Source organism: Parasteatoda tepidariorum, chromosome X1, assembly GCF_043381705.1.
Source record: "Parasteatoda tepidariorum isolate YZ-2023 chromosome X1, CAS_Ptep_4.0, whole genome shotgun sequence".
Lineage (NCBI taxonomy): Eukaryota > Metazoa > Arthropoda > Arachnida > Araneae > Theridiidae > Parasteatoda > Parasteatoda tepidariorum.
This window is the reverse complement of record NC_092214.1, coordinates 28,980,211-29,000,011: the sequence shown is the minus strand read 5'-3', so window position 1 is coordinate 29,000,011 and position 19,801 is coordinate 28,980,211. Positions and strand designations below refer to the sequence as shown.

Here is a 19,801-nt window from a genome sequence, read left to right as displayed (position 1 = left end):
ATTAACTTTTTTTTCTCCAATAATCTGGAATAGTCTGCCTTTGAAAATCAAACCCACGATAAAGTAAATTATCACATTGCATATTCTTCCATCTAACTCTTTGTCATGTCTCGATTGACGGATAGATTTATTGTTTTTTGTTCATAATAAGCATTAGCAACAAATTAGCATTATTATGAAGACTTTAAAATATCTCGAATTAAATTATATAGTAGTTATTGAATTTTCAGACAGCATATTCAAGAGTATTCTTCACTCATATATATATGCCGGGTGATTTAAAACTGGAGGAACAAACTTAAAAAAGAAGGGTAGACTTTGATGGCTTGAAATCATATAGGTGCAATGCAGGGTTGGAATTGCTATTTTAACAAGACAAGTGAATTATTAAAAACTGTCACTGAAAAACCATCTACAGCCACATGCAGAGGTGCTCTCTGAAATCATTAGAAGAAAGCAATGAAATTTTCTGAAAATTCCCAGCTTTCTGGTCAGTCAAATTTCAGATAGCTGGACTTAAACAGTTAATGGGTAAGTACAATATTAAAAAAAATTATGATTGATATTTAATTTTATCTGGCGGCAAGCAAGTAGAAAATAAAACTTCTGCTACTTATATATATATATACTTTATTCATTTATATCAAGATTTTTCTCTTGATTTATGTTCTTAACTGTAATACTTTCAGACTTGTCAACCACTAAGGCCATTTCTCTGTTATTTAAAGTAGTAGCAAAATTTGTGATTTACCATTCGATTTAAAATTATTTTGATCATCACCGCATTTTAATATGCTATAGATATTGTAATGTTTTAAAGTGCTGGTGGAATTTGAAAAAAAAAACTTTGCTTACATTGTTTCTATTCTTCTACAACTTTGAATTGTATGTAGAGTCAAGACTTCCGTGCTGGTAGCTTTGTACTTCCTTCAATGATTTCTTCAGCAGTAAGTTATGACTTTGGCTAGGTTCTTACAGTTCTAAAAATTGCTAATAAGTTTTTAATTCATCAAACTGCTTTTAAAAGCCCTTAGCGATTTTATTTTCATTTTTTAAAATATTCTATTTCTGCCCAAAAGGATAAGCTATACTCAATGCTCCGTGCACTAAACTGGAAAACAGTGTGAATAAAGTACAGAAGAAAAAAAAAAGATTAACACATGATAAGTGATTTAACCAATGAGGACAGGAAAACAAGAATATAGAAAGAAGGAAATTAAATTTATAAAGTTCGAATCCTTCAAAATTTGCTTCTAAACTTTGTTTAAATACATAGTTACTTTCTCAATGAAGAGCTCATTTACCTTAAAGCTTTTGCTGTTGACCGTGGGCTTCCTTCTAATATTATTGATTCCATTTATAGAATTATATCACACAATCGAACAAACCCTATAATTCAAAATTTAGCAATTTGATCGTTTTACCCTATTATCTGAAAATCAGTCCCTAAATTGCTGAAATTTTGACTAAATTTGAGTTTAAAGTAGAATTCTTCCCTGTAAACAAACCAAATTTCACCAATCTTAAAGAATCTATAGCTGATATTAATAGCTGGTGTATTTATCAGATTTCTTGACAGAGTAATCTTTTGTATAATGGGCAAATTAAATGTCCCTTAAACTTACAATAACATTAAAGATATGTCCAAAATCGGGATATTAAACTTTCTTCCATCGCCCTACACAGTTGGAGCTCTAATCATAGGTTTGAGTTTTCATCTGCCAAGCTTGGTTTCTGAGAATCTCCCCATATTTTAAAAAATTCTAATAATTTAGTTGATTATCTTTCTAGCATCTCTTCCTTTCCCAATGTTAGGAAATCTATTGTGATTTAATTCTTTGCCCCTGTGAGTTAACTCCCTCACCATTGTTTCTTATCCTTCTTTTTATTATCTTGTTCCTCTGTCCTGAATGGTTAAACCACTTGGCACATGTTTATCTCTTTACTTCTCTAATGTTATTTGGTGTTTAAACACTGAGGAAGATTCTTCTTTAGAGAATAGAAACCATAGTATACCCATTTCTATTCTTTATTTACATTTTTCAGTTCAGTTCTTTAATTAAAAATTTTTTTTTTTGCTTTCTGAATTGACCCCTTTATTTTAGACTTACATTGGTTAATTCATATGCTAATATTATTTGTTTAATAGATGTATAGGTATAACAGATTTGATTTACTTAAATATGTTAATTCTTTCATCATTATCAAATATATATTCATAAAATCTTTAAAACTGTTTATAAATATGTCATTATCTTTTTGTAATTCGTGAAATGTGGTTACAACAGGCATCAAAGTTCTACGACTTTGGAATACAAAAACTTGTACCCAGCTTTAACAATGGTGCAACTACGTTGAAAAATAAGGCATGTAAGAGTAAGTAATTTGTGCAGTACATTTAGGGGCCGTTCAAAAAGTACGAACATCACGAAAGGAGGGGATTTACTACTTTGTACGATGGGGAGGGGGAGGTATTATTCAAAGTACGTACATTATAAGCATACACCAAATTTAAATTTAACTTTTTCCTACACACGTATTATACATATGTTTGTTCTTGTATTTTTTTTTCACACGGCTACCGCTTGTTAGAATGAGTAAATCAGTTCTCAAAATAAGTTGTCTCGCAAAATAAAAAATTGCAAACACCAAACTTTCCCCTATTGGTGGTATTTCCCCGTTGGGTGCTATTGTTTAAATAATTTAAACGAATAAATTATTTTAAATATTTAATTTTATTAAAAACATAATTATTTTAGTTTTTATCAAAGAGGGGGGTAGACTAATAAAATGTACATACTCTAAGGGGGGGGGAGTACGACCTTATGTACGAAGGGGGGGAGGAGTTTAAAATTTCTCCATTTTTGTGTACGTACTTTTTGAACGGCCCCTTATCAATAAAAAATTTTCAAGTACGTATGCAGCATTGTATCTTTACTTTTCGAAAAGGGGCCTCCCTGGCCAAGCCATATCGCCCACCAATAGCTATGCAAGGCGTGGAGGTAGTGGGTTCGAATCCCACTGTTACCCTGGATGTATCTTCTTGCTGTCCTTCTCCGAATTGTGCTATTTGTTATTCTACTTGACAAAGGTTTATAAGCCTTAATTGAGCACACAAGCCAGCAAATATATGTAATAACTTTTTGAAAAATCCTCATACTATAAAAGCAGTTAGTATAAAATTCAAACTATGTTTCCTAATACAATAGCTAACAGCTAAATTATTAAAGATTTCCAATTTAAAATTCGACCCTTGTTTGTTAATATTATCAGCTAATGTTTTTAAGGATTTTCAATTGAGAATTTCCAATTAACAGGTTATAAATTTTTTGGCAAGAAATCAGAACTCCAATATCTTTATTTTTTGCCACATTTACAATAATCTACACACCACTGAGATTTGCAAAATGATCTAAAAAGAACTGCATAAGCAATTGTGGAGTTGGTGAGCATGAATGTATAAATGCCAAAGGACATATGTTGATAAGAATGTCTTTTTCTTAATTTATGACATAAATATATATGCTTCTAAATCAAAATCATTTCCTAACACTAACATATAATGCATAGTAGCAAAAAATTTAAATATATTGTACTGTAATTGCTGCTTTTAAGACATATTTTAAGAATTATTAAATATTGCATTTGTAACTCAATAAAACAGTTACAAACTAAATATAAAAATAAATTATGTCGGGCAATATTCATAAATACTACTCTAGGTATGGTGATAGAAGATGAAACAAATTATGCTGCACACACAAATAAAAATTATTACTGGGCAACCTCTCGTACTTCAGTTACATATTCTAGTGCAAAAGAGTTACGACGGGACATTCTCGCTACCTATAAGCTTAACTGAAAGGCACATCTTTGAGAGAGGGAAAACATTAAAAAATAAACTAAGAAAATTTAATGCCTCATTGGTGTGAGTAACCTGTGACTAAGAGAAAGTCTCTAAGACTTCAATACAAAACCCCTATCTTAAAATGCACCAACTGGAATCTCTCCCTTTTTTGCATCCCTAATGAAAGCTTGATAAATCTGTTCAGCGCAATTCTAGATAAATACGCTAGTGACAATTTATGCTAGAAATTGGCCAAACATTTTTTACTCTTGATGTCCGATGTTTCTAAAATCACGGACCAAAGAGCCCTAGGCAATTAAATAGAGGCAGTTTAAAGAAGCAATGGGATTTTCCCATAGTGTAAGATAGAGCAGCTATTTTTAATGCAGTCAGAGAGATTAGTTGGTGTAAAGAAGGTAATGTAAAAGGATTTTTTGCATTTAATTTTCTTCGGTGAAGAGAACATTTTATTACTCGATTGAGAGAAAGGTTCAAGTGGCAGCGACATTTATCTTTTTTTATGTAAATGCTTATGGTTTTTTTTGATGCAGCTGGTTTTTTTCAAAGTGCATTTACTTTTAATAAATATTTTTGCTTTTTCTACATAAATTTTTTATGTAAAAGAACATTTAATTTTTTTTTTATATGTTGGGTTCTGACTCCCCTGGCTATGATGCCCATGTCAGCATGATCTCATTGTCTAGCAAACTAATAGTTTCTTTTTTCTTTATTTATTTACTTATAAGTCAATAAAATAGAAAATAACTAAATATTTATTAATATACGTAGTAGATAAATAAAATTAATTCAGTTTGTCATTTAATTCTTATTTTCAATTCACTTTAATTTCATTTTAAATTCAAACTGTCCAACAAAAAAAGAACTGGAGTCAAAGTGTTTTTAGCAACTCAATACATAAGGGGTACACAGTAGACCTACCTCCTCGTGGTGTACCCTGGGCAACGCTCTATGCGGCTAAATGGTCTACAATTTTCGGCAGAGAAAGCATAAGCAATAAGAATTGGAGTGAGACATATATTAAGGCAGTACCAGATAAGCCTCGCCGAGATGCAGTAGCCACTTTTAGACTCCTAACAGGTCATGATTATCTAGGAGAACACCTGCATCGTATAGATATTTATGACCACTCTCAGTGTCAACTGTGTGGTTCTGGAGCACCTCCATTGCTGTAGGAGGCTCCATGGACTTGACTCGGAGACTGCAAGATATTGGCGTGCGAGAGAGCTTTTGGGAAGATGACTTTGGTCTTTTACTATTTTTATTGTTCTGTTATTGTTTGTATTCCCTACCATTAGAAATAAAAAAAAATGACTCAGACTCACTTTACTCAAAAGTCTGTTTAACTCTGATTCCAAATCCATAGCCCTGATAAAAAAAAAAAGTCACACTGTTTAAAACTTGAATGTTTACGAAAATGTTATACTCTCCTTTGTCTGCTTCTCCAAGAAACTTTTTTTCAAAATTTTGACATTTGTGTCTGTTACATAAGTAGCAGTCAATTTTTACTTTTTAAAAATTTTTCAAATTCGTAAAAGTTAAAAAGACTCCAAACAAGTACAGAGAACTCCAGGAGTTATCCATGTGAAAAATATTAAAAGTGCTTGATGATTTAACTTAGTTACAGGTATTCAAAATCTATAAATGTTACATCTGAAATCGTGGAATTGCCCTGATACAAAATGGCCTGTAGAACGAAATATACCAATTATTCTAGTAACTTGATTATACATAATCAAGTAGACCATCATACTATAACTATATCAGAATATAAATAGATTTATCTCTGTAACACTTTCATAATATAGTAAATTGCTTAAAAAGTTCAGAAATGCGTGCTAGGTACATAGGACAAAAACTATAGTATAAACAGTATAGTACATTTTACCTATATTTTATTTCTTTTTCCTATATTTTATTATTCTGATGCATATTTTTTTGTTCTTGTGAGTATTTTAAGCAAAACATGCCATTAAATAATGGAAATAAATATTTTAATGAGAAATATTGATTAAAGGCACAGAAGTTTAACAAATTGAGAAAATAACCTTTATGCACACTATTTGAGCAAACACTTTTATAAAAATTGTGTCTATTTAATGCTAGATCATTGATTTATCTATTTATTTCAGAACATTTTTAAACCCTCCTACTTCAGATCTAAGATACTAGACCGTTGCCAATTCCAGGGCCTGTGCAAAGCAATCACGATCTTGCCAAATGTGATAAAATCGTAAATTCAACGAAACAAATTACATTTTTGGCAAATAATTTTTTCTACCAATAAGAAAATATAGATCTACCATATAGAAATATAGATCAGTATGAATTTTTTCTTAACAAATCTTGTATTTTTGTTCGATTACAATAATTTACTTTTACATCACATAACTAATTAGAATTATATTACGCTCAGATAATGTAAGCAACAAGAGATATTTTGTAAACATAAAAAAATACAGATTTGTTGCCAGATCACGCAAAACTGTGTGACGAAACTCTTTAAAACGGTTTGTGTCAATAAAGCAGACTAAGTGGTAGCTAGATGCATATTATCATCTTACTATTTTTGCAGACACTATGTTTTTTCATGACACTAGCATATTGATTATTAAAATAAACTTATTGCAAAATTAGAAAACTTAAATGGTTGGTAGAAGAAAATTGAACTTTGATTATATATTTATAGATTACCACTTTTCAATGATAGATATAGTATAACCACCTGCAGTTGGCTAGCAATGAACATGCTAAATCCACGCCTGAATTTCGATAAAATAAATTTCTGTGTGTAATACAAAAACCCATAAATCAAAAATAAATTATTCAAATAACTTATCTTCCCTAGCGATTCTTTTTTTCTGAATAATTATTTCAATATGATAAAAAATAATCAAGACAGTAAACATTCTTTTATTAAAAAATGAGACTTGAATGAAACGTTTTCCTTAAAATGAAATATATATATTTATAAAATAGTCGGAATCTGAAAAAACACCAAATGTTGCTTTAGGTTTATTCTTATATTACTTCTCTAGTCTAAGAAGTTTTCAAAAATTAATCCTAACCTATGTGTTATTTATTTTCTCAAAGACTATAAAACATCTACATTTTTTCACCTCCTATTCATTGCTCATTTACTCCACCTCAACTATAAAATGACTCTTGATTTGAATTTACATTTTATAAAAATCATTCAATCTATTCTGAATTGAAGTTTTCAATGGGGGGGGGGAGGAATCAATCATAAAATATTAATGAAATTTGCATAAAATATTAATAATAATATTAATAATACTAATAATTTGAAGTTCTTAACACAGGTCCAGTAATTCTGACTAGTGGATCAATTAACTGATGTACATCAGTTAAAAAAAATTTTTTTATGAATTTTCAAAAACAAACTATTCAAAATATAATTATAAATAGACATGACAACATTCTTCTAACAATGTTTGTTTCAGTTTTAACATGGTAAACAAAGCTCATTGAACTCGTAATCACAACTTATCTGAAAATTGAATTACAGATTTAAATGAAAAAATATATTAGTTAAACAAGTTTATCTAGATTGAAGAAATAAATGTTTTTTTTAAAAAAATATCAGTAACATTTATTGCAAAAACTAGGCAGAGTTATTAATTCAATACTAATTAGACCAGACAGTTAAAAGAGAATAAAATAAGCTGATCACAAACAAGTCTAAATCAACAGCACATTATTTATTATCATTGATTACAAATTACTTGCTTAAACAGTTATAATAGTTAATTATGAATAAATGTTATAGAGAAACAGAAAAATAAAAATTTAAATAATTGTTTATAAATCAATTATTTAATATAGAAGGGACATTAAAGCATGAGGAAATACTAAACACTTTTGTCAATTTTTTTTTCTGCATCAAGTGATTCAATTATACTCAAACACTTTCTCAATAATCAATGGATACTTGCTCCAAAATGGTTGCCAACTCCTAATCACAAATAGTAATGGCTAATGAGAAGTTAAAAGAAAAACATCACAGATGGAGACTAAATTGAAAGGCATAGTTCATAACGAACCTTCAGGCAATCAACCAGACATATTTTGTAAAATTAATTGTCAGAATTTAGCAGTGGCACTTAAAGGAGGCGCAGACAGGTACAAATATGGGGATATTCCTTGTGACTTAATCATCATGTTCAAGCTTATTATAATTCTTACATTTTTATTAGTAGTTGAACTTAAAGAAGGAAAGTTATTGAATGAAGTAAAATTCAAGCAAAAATCTGTTTTTTAAGGTTTTGAATATAGTTTTTCATTTATATCAGATATCTCAGGCACAGGCTCTTTGTGTTTTTGCAATTGTTCGCTTTGCACTTCCACAATATCCTCTGTGACTTATACATCCTCATGTTCAAGATGATCAAGTTTTATTGTACTTTTTGCATTTTTATTAGCAGCTGAACTTACAGAAGAAAGGTTATTAGATGAAGAGAGCTTAGAGCGCAAAACTTTTTCTCTAGGTTTTGAAAATAACAGTTTTTCATTTATATCAGAAGTATCATGCACAGGTTCTTTGCGTTTTCGCAATTCAGTAATAAATGCCAATGCAGTGGAAGTGTTATCAGCATTTGATGATAAAGGGACATCTTCCAAGGAATATTTAATCCATTTTTTACGACCTTTAAGGGGGGCATGATTTTTACGATATTTGTTCCTGGGTACCATTGGTTTTTTAAACGAAACAACGGAATCATCCTTTCTCTTTTCACTGACTTTGACAGAATTCAAAGGTTTTACGAACTCGGATGTTTCAGTATCTCTGCTTTCGGGAAAGCATTCATGAGTATTGTTTTTAGAAATCCAAGATTCATGAGCAACTTCTAATGACTTTAATTCACCAAAAACGTCTTTTGATCTTGAAAGGAATTCATTGGAACCCTTTAGATTAAAATTTTTTGCAGTCTCGGTAGTTGGACGAGAAGACATTAGTCTAGAAATTAATCGCTTATTTAAAGAGGGAGATAAAACAACTTTTTTCATTGCTTAGTGAAAAATTGTTTGCATTAATGTGTAGCAATGTCGATCAGGTTTCTCAGTATACTACATTTCAACTTGCAGTCGATCTCTCTACGTTCTGGTTAGCAGGTAAACGATTTGTTTACAGACAAAACTAGAGAGTTTCCGTTTTCTTATATCTGTACTAAAAAACTCTGGACTGAAATGGTGGTTGCGAATTTCGATAGTTCTGTAGCTAGCATTTTTGTCGAGAAAAGCACTGACTCCGGAGATACAGTGGCAAAGCAAGGGTTTTTGCCGCCCAAGGAGCACATCTAAAACAGACAAACATTTAAACTTTAAAATAAAACAGCACGCATTTTCTTGTCAAAAGTGTCAATCAGTTTTAAGTTCCAAAGCCGTCTCTGTGCTGGGATTTTCCCTGATATTTCTGAATCGGTACTAGTTCTCGCTTTCCGATTCGAATATCATGGCAATTTAAAAAGTGTTTAGGAATTGTTTAAGTAGTTTTTGAGGATGGGATAGCCTAGCTAGTAGGGAGTTGGGCTCATGTCCGAGAGCTCATGTGTTCAATCCCAATTGGCCGAATACTTCCCGTGTACAAAATGGTGACTGTTGCTGGCTAAATTTGTCGAGGTCTCAAAGTCCTCCAAGTTCCTATAACATATCAGTATCTCTTGGGACACTGGATCAGAAATCTACCATGATCTGGTTCAGTTTAAAATTACAATCTGCGGATGGATGGATAGTGTGTGAATGTGTCCCTTCTGTAAAACGGGATGTGACGTATGAATGTTGTCACCGGATCATCCTCAGAGATGTTTTCCAGGCATCTCCAACAGCCCATTGTGCAACTCTAGTGTGACGTAGATAAAAGTACCAGTACAAAGTAGTTTTGTACTTGTTTTTTAAAGTAGTAGTACTTTATGTGCATCGCACTAGCGCTGCACAGTAGGATATTAGTGATTGTATTTTTTAAAGAAAGTTCTGAAGTTCTTTACTAAAAAATCGAGGTATAAATGAGGCATTTTTTAAAGGTATAAAGGAGGTTGTTATTTAAATACGTCGTTAGATTGAAAAGGGTGCAAATGAATACCTCAAAATTAACCTCTGATATACTTTAAGTATACCGCCACAGTATTTTAAAGTATATCTATACTTTAAATATTTTTTGGGGGTTTACGACTTCTAATGTTCTACTCCGTAGCCCTGTAATTTTGAACCCAATCCAGAAGACAAGGGAATTCCTGGATCGAGTATCGCAGAAATTAGCCTTCGTGGAGGACTTTTTGATGGAACTAACCAACATTTAAGTTACATGGAGAGGAAGACCACGAGAACCTCCCATGGTTAGCCTGACGGCAAGGGGACTCTAACTCATGATCCGTCTACCACTGAGGATATTTCACGTCAGCATTATCGTCTGTGCAAGCCGGATGCGGAATTCGTGTAGACTGGGATTCGAATCCGGTTCGCCTCATTGGAAGGCGAACGCTCTATCCCCTGAGCCATCGCTGCTCATGTTAGTGGTTTCTGATTATTCAGATATATTATTTAATTTTAATATTGATTTTTAATATTTTTTTAAAAATAAATTGCTAAATAGTTTATTTTTGTTGCCGAAGTTACAAATTGAAGGCTCGAGTAAATAAAGTGTACGAGTGGTTTTTTTGAAGGAAACAAAAACAGAGATTTATACTGGAAAGTTTTTATTTGAATTCTATAAGACATTAATTAATTATGTTAAGTCATTTAATTCCAAAGATCTCAGTGGATGAAGTATCCAAGTGACAGTCCCTGAATGTTTTTAGCGTAAAATAATGTTTCAAGTGCAAGAGTCAATAAACAGTTGCGGAACAACCTAAAAAACCTCTCACTTGGCTTTATGCAAAGATGGCAAGAGTAGAAATTCTAAATCGCCGATAATTTGAAACAGTGACTAGAAATATTAAACTAAATTACGAAATGATACAAAAAAAAGTTTTTATAATTAAGCTTTTTTTTTTTTTTGTTCTTTACAACTATATTAACTTTTGAATGGCAGGGGATTCATCGGCAATCTTTTAAAGTGTGTGTGTATGCTTAAAATGCTAAACGTCAAATCTTAAATGTTAAGGTTACATCTTACATATTTGTAAAAAAATAAAAGTAAGTAAAAAAATTAAATAAATAAACTAAAAAAATAAAATAATTATGGATATTTTTTTTTACTATAAGTCGGTGTAATGTAGTTTAACTATAAACACATTTCTTATTAGCTTTTAAATTAGATTAACTTTGTAAAGTAGTTATTTTTTAAAATTTTTTCCACCTTTCATTCATCAAATTCGATTAATTCTCGTACAGTCAAAAATTTAAGAAAAACTAATAGTTAAACACTTTTCAAGTTTGATTTTTTCCAAAATTTTGTCTATCTCTGAAATTTTATTATTTTTAATAGTAGTTGCGAAATGTGTATTTCCGAATTCCATTAATGCTTCTCCGCTATTATTTAATAGCGATTTGACAAACTCTTTTATATAAGAATTTAAAAAAATTAATTAATTTTTGTCTTCAAAATATCTACTAAAAATATGCCTCTAATGTTAAGATTTGTCTTTTAATTTTTTTGTTGTTGCATAAGTGGAATAAATTGTTATTCATAAATTATAGTTTGTTAAGCTTTAACATTAATTAAATTAATCATTCTTAAGATTACTTACTCAAGACTGAAGGACTGTATTTTTAGATTAAAATAAGTTCCATTTTTATTTTATTTGCTTTTTTAGTGTAACAGTAGACTAAATAACTAATTTTACGACTTGTTCACACTAACCCCATGGCCCCCTCTAAATTTTCAGGCTCGCAATGCTCTTCATAATATTACTTCCCAAAAAAAGTTTTTTTTTTTTTTTTTTTAAATTTCTGAACGTAACCTGGCTGAGAACAGCTCATCTAGTAAATATCAAACTACAGGTAGGAGAAAGCAGCAACGAAAGGAATATATTCCTTTTGAAATGCCCGTCAAAATGTACGCTTTTTTTTCCTCCTTTTCCTCTTTTTTTAAGCAATAGTTTTATAATACTGTTAATAAAGTAGTTTTTTAAAACTGGTGACTGAATTTATTTATTTCAAACAATTTGCATACAGTTTTCAAAAAAAAAGATTTTTTAAATATAATTATCAAAAAACTTACCAAGTATTTTCGGATTTTTGTTTTCTAAAAAAAAAAATAAAAATAAATAAAGTAAATTAAAAATTATTCTTAAACTTCTCAAGTGAAAATAAACATTCTCCTTTTTTTTAAATTTATGAAAAATTCATTTATTTGAATAATTTCCATTCCATAACTTTTTAATGACTATATTCTCAGAATTAAAAAAAGGATACGAAAAAATTATTATTTCATGATATAATAAAGTTTTTTGTTTCGAAATACATGAAAAATACTTAATATAAATATTGTTAAATAGTTTACTTGAAAGAAAACTTTTCTTTCGATGTTCAGTCAAATAGATTTTTTTATTAATGCTGAAATTGCTTCCTTTTAAATATTTATCCAAAAATAAATTTGCATCATTTCCAAATTTATTTTTCAAAAATCTGTCTTATTTCAATATTACTTAAAAAGTCTGACTACATGACTATCAAGTGTCTTTTCAAACTATTTATGTCTCGTGAATGAGAAAATTAGTTTACATTATATTCATTAAAACCAAGAATCAAATAATTAAACATAACATTATTTACTATTGACAGTAAAAAGGGTACAAAAACTAACAGTATAACTTATAAAAATCACTATGACTTGAGATTTTTTAATAAGTGTTTTTCCAACTTGTGCAAAATAGCTTCCTTCTTATTTTTACTTTATTCCTACCTTAAATTTTTCATTCTTGTTTTATTTATTTACTACTTTCATGAATAAATTTGAAACAAAAACATAAAATGCTATTAAATCAAGACTATTATTTATAAATTCAAGAATCAAGATATATAAATTCATATAAATACAATTACACATAAATTCAAGAATCAAGTAAAAAGGCATAAATTTTATTACGATTGACCACCAGAAACGTATTACTTAAAAGCTAGGTATTTAAATTCGTAAATTAGCTTCACTCTTATTTTAACTTTATTCCTATTTTAAGTTTTTCATTCCCATTTATTTGTTATATTTCTTTTCATTAATTTTTTGATAAATAAATTTAAATATAGATATGCCATTAATTCAAGAATCAAATAATAAAGCATAATTTTTTTTACCATTGACCGCATGAAGCGTATAAGTAAGAGTTTTTCTCTTTTCTAAATTAGTTTCATAATTGTTTTAATTTCTTTACTATTTTAAACTTTTCATTATTTTTCATTTATTTATTCTTTTGATAAATTGAATTTAAAAGTATTTAAATGTCATTAAAAATCCATATACATTTAAAAATATTTTTTCGTTTTTTAATTTTTTTCTGTTATTCTTATCAAAATTGGTGGAAAGTTTTTAAGTGCCAAATTATTAAAAGCTTTTTTTTTTAAATCATTATTTTAGATTCCCTTTTTTTAAACTATTATTCAATTTTTTCATACAATAATTTTTCATTCATCGTAAATATTTGTACAAAGAAGAATAATTTCTGCTACTCCATTTTTGATTAATACCTGTGCATAAAATTTTTAATGTAATAATATCTAAATTATGTAATATCTAGGGGAACGTTAAGCAAGGTGAAACGCTTTTTTTTAATTTTAAAAAATGCATTTATTTTTAATGTTGTAAACATAAAAATGAAAGAAAGAAAAAAAATCGAGTTTTCGAAAATGTGCTTAAATGAGTAGATGAAATTCTAAAAATTCTTCTTTAAAACAAAATCTTTTTTTTTTTTTCCAAATAAAGTGTATATTTTTTTTCGTCTTCCAATTTTTATTGTACCTTTTTTCGTAGCTAAATGGCAAAAATAATTATTCGTTATAAAGAGTTTAAGGAATTCTAAATAAAGTCAGTAATTATTGCAACTGTATTCATAAATAATTTATTTTTAATTTTTAAAAAAGTGCTTTTTCTTTATTAGGAGTTTATTTACCAGGCAAATTTAAACATCACCATATTTAAATATTTCTATAGTTATTATATTAGTTATTTTCCAAGTAAATTAAATTTTCAGATCGGTTATGTAATAGTCTTTCAATTCAATCAAAATTAAATTTCTAAATTATAATTTGCTTTTTAAATATAACGAATGAATTTTATATTTTTCAAAGTGATACTAGATGGCAGTGCTACTCATTGTCCAGATTTGTCGAAATAAAAGAGAATTTGAAACGTACGACCGTAGATGGCGCCAGCTGTTATTATCTCAAAAGTTTTTCACTATCATGTTTGTTATGCATTTTTCCCCCTATCGAAGATAAAACTATTATGCACTGAGAAATAAATTAAGTATTTTACTCTAATTTTAAGCATATATGTGTAAATAAAGAGAAAAACTTATTTAATTGCTATTTTCTGGATGGAAAAAGTCACAGTTTAAAAAAGAAAAGAAAGATATTCTTAGCTAAATTATAAAAATTGTAAGTTAATAAAAAATAAAATAATTTAGAATGATTTAAAATTGTACTTTTCACAACATTTAGTATAAAGTTTTATTAGTTACATTAGCACGAAGAATTTTTGAATTATAATTACACACCATCCTTGTTAAAATGAATACCAAACAATCAGGAAAATTTGAAACATTAAAATGCGGAAAATAGGCGATTTTATATAATTCAACTGAAGTCAGCTGTAATTCATTCGAAATTAATAAAAATTTCTGAAGATAGTATTTGTCGACGTCCGTTTATGATGAAATTAAGTCATTCCATATTTTCTGAAATCTGAAAATTTTCCCTTATCTGAAAGTGTACTGAAGTAGGCAGAATTAAGAAGGTAGTTACTTGGGTTGCAACTCTAGGCATAGGCGTAACGTCGGGTGGAGGGTGGCACGGAGGGGCATGTGCCTCCTGATTATTTTACAAAAATGCAAATTTTTCCTCAATTGATTGCATAATAATTTTTTTTAACAGCTGAACTAAAAGTAAGATTATTACATCAATTGTCCCATTTTTTCTATTCAAATCTTCTCCCGCTAATTATTATTATTTTTACTTAGTTTATCTTTAATACTTAGTTTGGCATTTATCAAAGATAAAGGTCATTTTTAAAAAGAGAAAGAGATTTTAAACTACTGACTTAATAATCGTTTGCTTCAAAGCTTTTCGGTTATTTTTGTTCCATGTACTAACTAGTGAGTGTTGGTAAAAACAGCTGTTGAAAAAGCAGGTGCAGTGAATATCGGTCTATTTTCCTTAAATGGTAAAAGGGATCGTTTATTACCAATTAAGACTTCGTAATGCACCCATTTTTTGGAATGTACTCCTTCACAAGTTTGGTTTTAAAAAAAAAGATCGTTTGTTTCATTTAAAATTTGAGTATTAACACTCGTAAGAAAAAAAAAGTCCCCTAAATGTGCTTGTTTTCCATTTTTCCAATTTTTTTTTTTAAAAAATTGCATTTCTCTTAAGCTAAGTGAAATATTTTTATTGTAAGATTACAGAAAAATTACTTCTTTAAATTGTATTAACTACATTAATGTCTAGTAATAAAATATAATTTTATTTTACAAATTTATAGTTACTATTTGTAACTAGTAATTTTTACTAGTATAAATAATAATAATTGCAGAAGTAATAACTACCAATGTTAGGGAAGAAATAAAATCCTTCCCTTTCAATACAATAAATATCGCCATAAAAAATTTATTTATAGTAAAATCTTTAAAAGTTAAAAGCTTTTATGAGAGAAACTCATTACCATACAATCATTGATACATGGAGAAATAAAAAGGTATAATAAACTATGAATGTTCATAATTCAATCTAAACTGTCACTAATCTGGTCAAATGTTTGAATTATTAAGAATGAAGTGAAAAATGTTTTAGTGTTCCTTTCAATTTCATTTTCGACTTTCTTCTTCCTCTTCTTTTTTTTTTTTTAGTGATAAGGGTTTTGTTTATTCGGTTATTTTGGTTATTTTTTCGTCTTTTAAAGTTTATATTTATTAATGAAGTGCACAAATAAACCTTAAATATGAAAGCGTAAAATTTAAATTGTGTTTGGGAAATACTGGTTTGAGCACAGCTCGAAAACTAAATTGCCCGACGTGCCTCTGACATGCATTTTTTTTACCTTTATATACTCGGTCAAGCATGTAAATTATTCAGCGATATCGTAAAATACCGATTAATCTCTCCTCAAATTTTGAAGAAATCCTTAGAAGCTGCGAATCAAGTGCACTGAAGGAAATTAAAAATAAAATCGATTATCTTTCATAAGACCTAAATATTATTGAATTTAATTTTCGAAATAAGAATTTATTAAATAAAGTTTTAAAATTTTTTATTTCTCTAGTAATACTTATTTTTATTTTAAAATTTTTTTCAGCTACACAATTCAAAAGCACAAAAGTGCCTTGTATTAAAGTATTTGACAATTTTTTGAATAATTTGATGCTTATGAGCATATATATCAGTAGTCATAACTATCTAAAAATGAAAGCAAGTAATTGTCTTCGTTTTTATAGTTATTTCTGAATATATATACTTTCGTTTTAAATGCCTTTCGTCTTGATTTAGAATATTCTATATTTGAATTGTATGATATAATGTTACTTATTTTAATTCATTCAATTCTTAGTGTCCTTTAAAATGTTATATAAATTGCTATCTACTTTTAAAATAAAGTTTTAAAGTCTTGTTGTTATCCTTAAAAATGATTATATAACAAGAATAAAGTTTCTTTCGTTTCGAAACTATATAAGTCCATAATTTGCATATAATATGCCATACGTCTAAAAATGAAAGCAAGTAATTGTCTTCGTTTTAATAGTTATTTCTAAATATATATTTTCGTTTTAAATGCTTTTGGTCTTGATTTAGAATATTCTATATTTGAATTGTATGACATAATGTTACTTATTTTAATTCATTCAATCCCTAGTGCCCTTGAAAATGTTATATAAATGTGGTATACAGATCCGGCCTCGCTTCACCCCCTTTATTCCACATAAATTGCTATCTACTTTCAAAATAAAGTTTTAAGTCTTTTGTTATCCTTAAAAATGATTATATAACAAGAATAAAGTTTCTTTCGTTTCGAAACTATATATGTTCATAATTTGCATATAATATGCCATATGTCTAAAAATAAAAGCAAGTAATTGTCTTCGTTTTAATAGTTATTTCTAAATATATATTTTCGTTTTAAATGCTTTTGGTCTTGATTTAGAATATTCTATATTTGAATTGTATGACGTAATGTTACTTATTTTAATTCATTCAATCCCTAGTGCCCTTGAAAATTTTATATAAATTGCCATCTACTTTTAAAATAAAGTTTTAAGTCTTTTGTTATCCTTAAAAATGATTACATTACAAGAATAAAGTTTCTTTCGTTTCGAAACTATATATGTCCATAATTTCCATATAATATGCCATCTACTGAGTATTTTAAATCTATCTTTTCGTTTCAGATCATGTTTCTACTAGTATTATATTTCACTTACTTTCTATTTTTAAAACAACGGAATAATGACATTGGAAAAAAGTCTTAAAAAAGGGTCATTTTTTTCCCCAGAAAAATATATTCTTTTCTATTTTAAGGTAACTTAATAGCAGTTATGCTTTTTTGCCAAGATATTATAAGTTTGCGAAATGCTCACGAGGTGGTAAATTCTCTGTACAATTTAGGAAATGTATAAATACAATTTATGCATTTTGGTTTCAGTGTAAAATAATTGTGTTCACATATTGACTACCGTTTCAGTTGTTACTATCATTTAAACTATAAGACTTTTTTAATGGTTTTTTTTAACGAATTTCGCAGTAAGAAAAAGTTTTGCTCTGAAAGTTCAATAAATACTACATTTAGATTAAATATTTTTCACATAATTTTTTAAATCTGCTTTTTAAATGCTGTCATTTCTCTCTAGTAGATATTATAAATGTATGTTTCGCGTTTAATATAAGCAAAATTGGCTTTATAATTACTTTAAAATCTAAAATTTTTTTTTCGATCTGAAATAACTCCCCTTATTTCTTTTTTTTTTACATATTTTATTGAAACGGCTCGCATTTTTACATGCTTTGGAATTTTATGCTGTTTGATTTCAGTGTTTGTGTTCAAATATTGACTACAGTTTCAGCTGTTACTTTCATTTAAGTTATAAGACATCTTTAGTAGTTTTTTTTAACGAACTTTCCAGTAAGAAATAGTTTTTTTTTCTAAAAGTTCAATAAATATACATTTAGATTATATGTTTTTCATTTGAATTTGTACAAATGTTTTGAAATGCTGTCATTTCTTTCGAACGAGTATTAAAAATGTAATAGTATAATGGATATATTACCCTCATTAAAAAAAACCTTCATTATTTTAATCGATTATCTTCTTTTCGCCAAGCCACAACCACAAGTGCTTTGTTTTTCGAATTAATTTCCTGCTACCATCCACAAAACACTCGAAATTTTCCTGGAGGTGTTTGGTTGGCAAAAATATAATAAAATATTAGCAAAAGGGGATTTCTTCTTCGATTTTTAAAATTTGTATGTTTGTTAGTTCTTGCTTCTACTTAATACATATACAATTTCATACAAGATGTTTTTGCTGACATAGACACTTAATTGTGTTTAAAAGTTTAACGTAATTATTCTGTAAACTGTTTCTTTTTCTTTTTAAAAAACTTTTTCTCCTTCAATTTTTGTAAAATAAACTTAACTGGAACTCAATTTTATAAAAAGTTTCAATATTTGTAAATATAGATGAGTTTTGGCTAAATTTGTATGAGTAGAGTCCAAAGTTACTCATTAGCTTCAGGCCACATCATATCTTAATCCAACCTGTTTATGAATGAGCATAATCAAATCAAGCATAATCAAAATGTATGAATTATTCACAACGTATTAATTCACAAATAAATTAATTCCAAATGTATTAATTCACTAATTCTTTCCTCTGTCCTACATCAATATTTTGGTAAGATGGTAAAAACTAAAATAAAAAAGCAGAAACACTGAATAACTTTTGATCTAATGATCGGATTTCCACACTCTAGGACTCAATCTTAATGATTCGAAGAGATTACTTCAAGTATGCTAATTGTTTAGAACAGACAATATTTTAAGTTACGAAATCAGACACAAAAACGTACTTTCCCTGAATAAACATACCTTTTTTCATCCGAATTTAGATTTCTGCCCCCCCCCCCCAGAGTATGGTCCTAATAGTGTGGTCAGGAGAGCGGTTTATAGTTTGAACCGCCTAAAGTTAATTTTATTTTTTGCGTATTTCGCCATATCACAAGAACGTTTTAAGAGAATTAAAAAAAATTTGGACACAATTATAAAATTCGTTTATCCAAAGATAATTCCATGCAAAAGATAAGTTTTAGTAAACATTTACTATTTTAATAATATTCGAAATTTTTTGCATTGTAAGGTATACAATTTTTTACATCATTTTNTCGCCCCCCCCCCCCAGAGTATGGTCCTAATAGTGTGGTCAGGAGAGCGGTTTATAGTTTGAACCGCCTAAAGTTAATTTTATTTTTTGCGTATTTCGCCATATCACAAGAACGCCATATCCATATCACATTTTTATAAGAGAATTAAAAAAATTTTGGACACAATTATAAAATTCGTTTATCCAAAGATAATTCCATGCAAAAGATAAGCTTTAGTAAGCATTTACTATTTTAATAATATTAATAATATTCGAAATTTTTTGCATTGTAAGGTATACAATTTTTTACATCATTTTAAAGTATTTAATTTTACATGGCAAAATACAAAATTTGTGTGAAATTGGTTGAATAGTTCCTGAGAAATCGAATTTTAAAAAAGCGTATATTTACTCCCTTG

At 28.4% G+C, this 19,801-nt stretch overlaps 1 protein-coding gene across 1 annotated transcript; it reads right to left on the bottom strand.

The window, feature by feature from the left end:
• Positions 1–7,566: 7,566 nt before the first annotated feature.
• LOC139427022 (uncharacterized) lies at positions 7,567–9,143 on the bottom strand. Its single transcript, XM_071187336.1, has one exon. It carries the CDS (start codon positions 8,891–8,893, stop codon positions 8,249–8,251), a length of 645 nt encoding a protein of 214 aa, XP_071043437.1. The 5' UTR covers positions 8,894–9,143; the 3' UTR covers positions 7,567–8,248.
• Between the last annotated feature and the right edge of the window lie 10,658 nt (positions 9,144–19,801).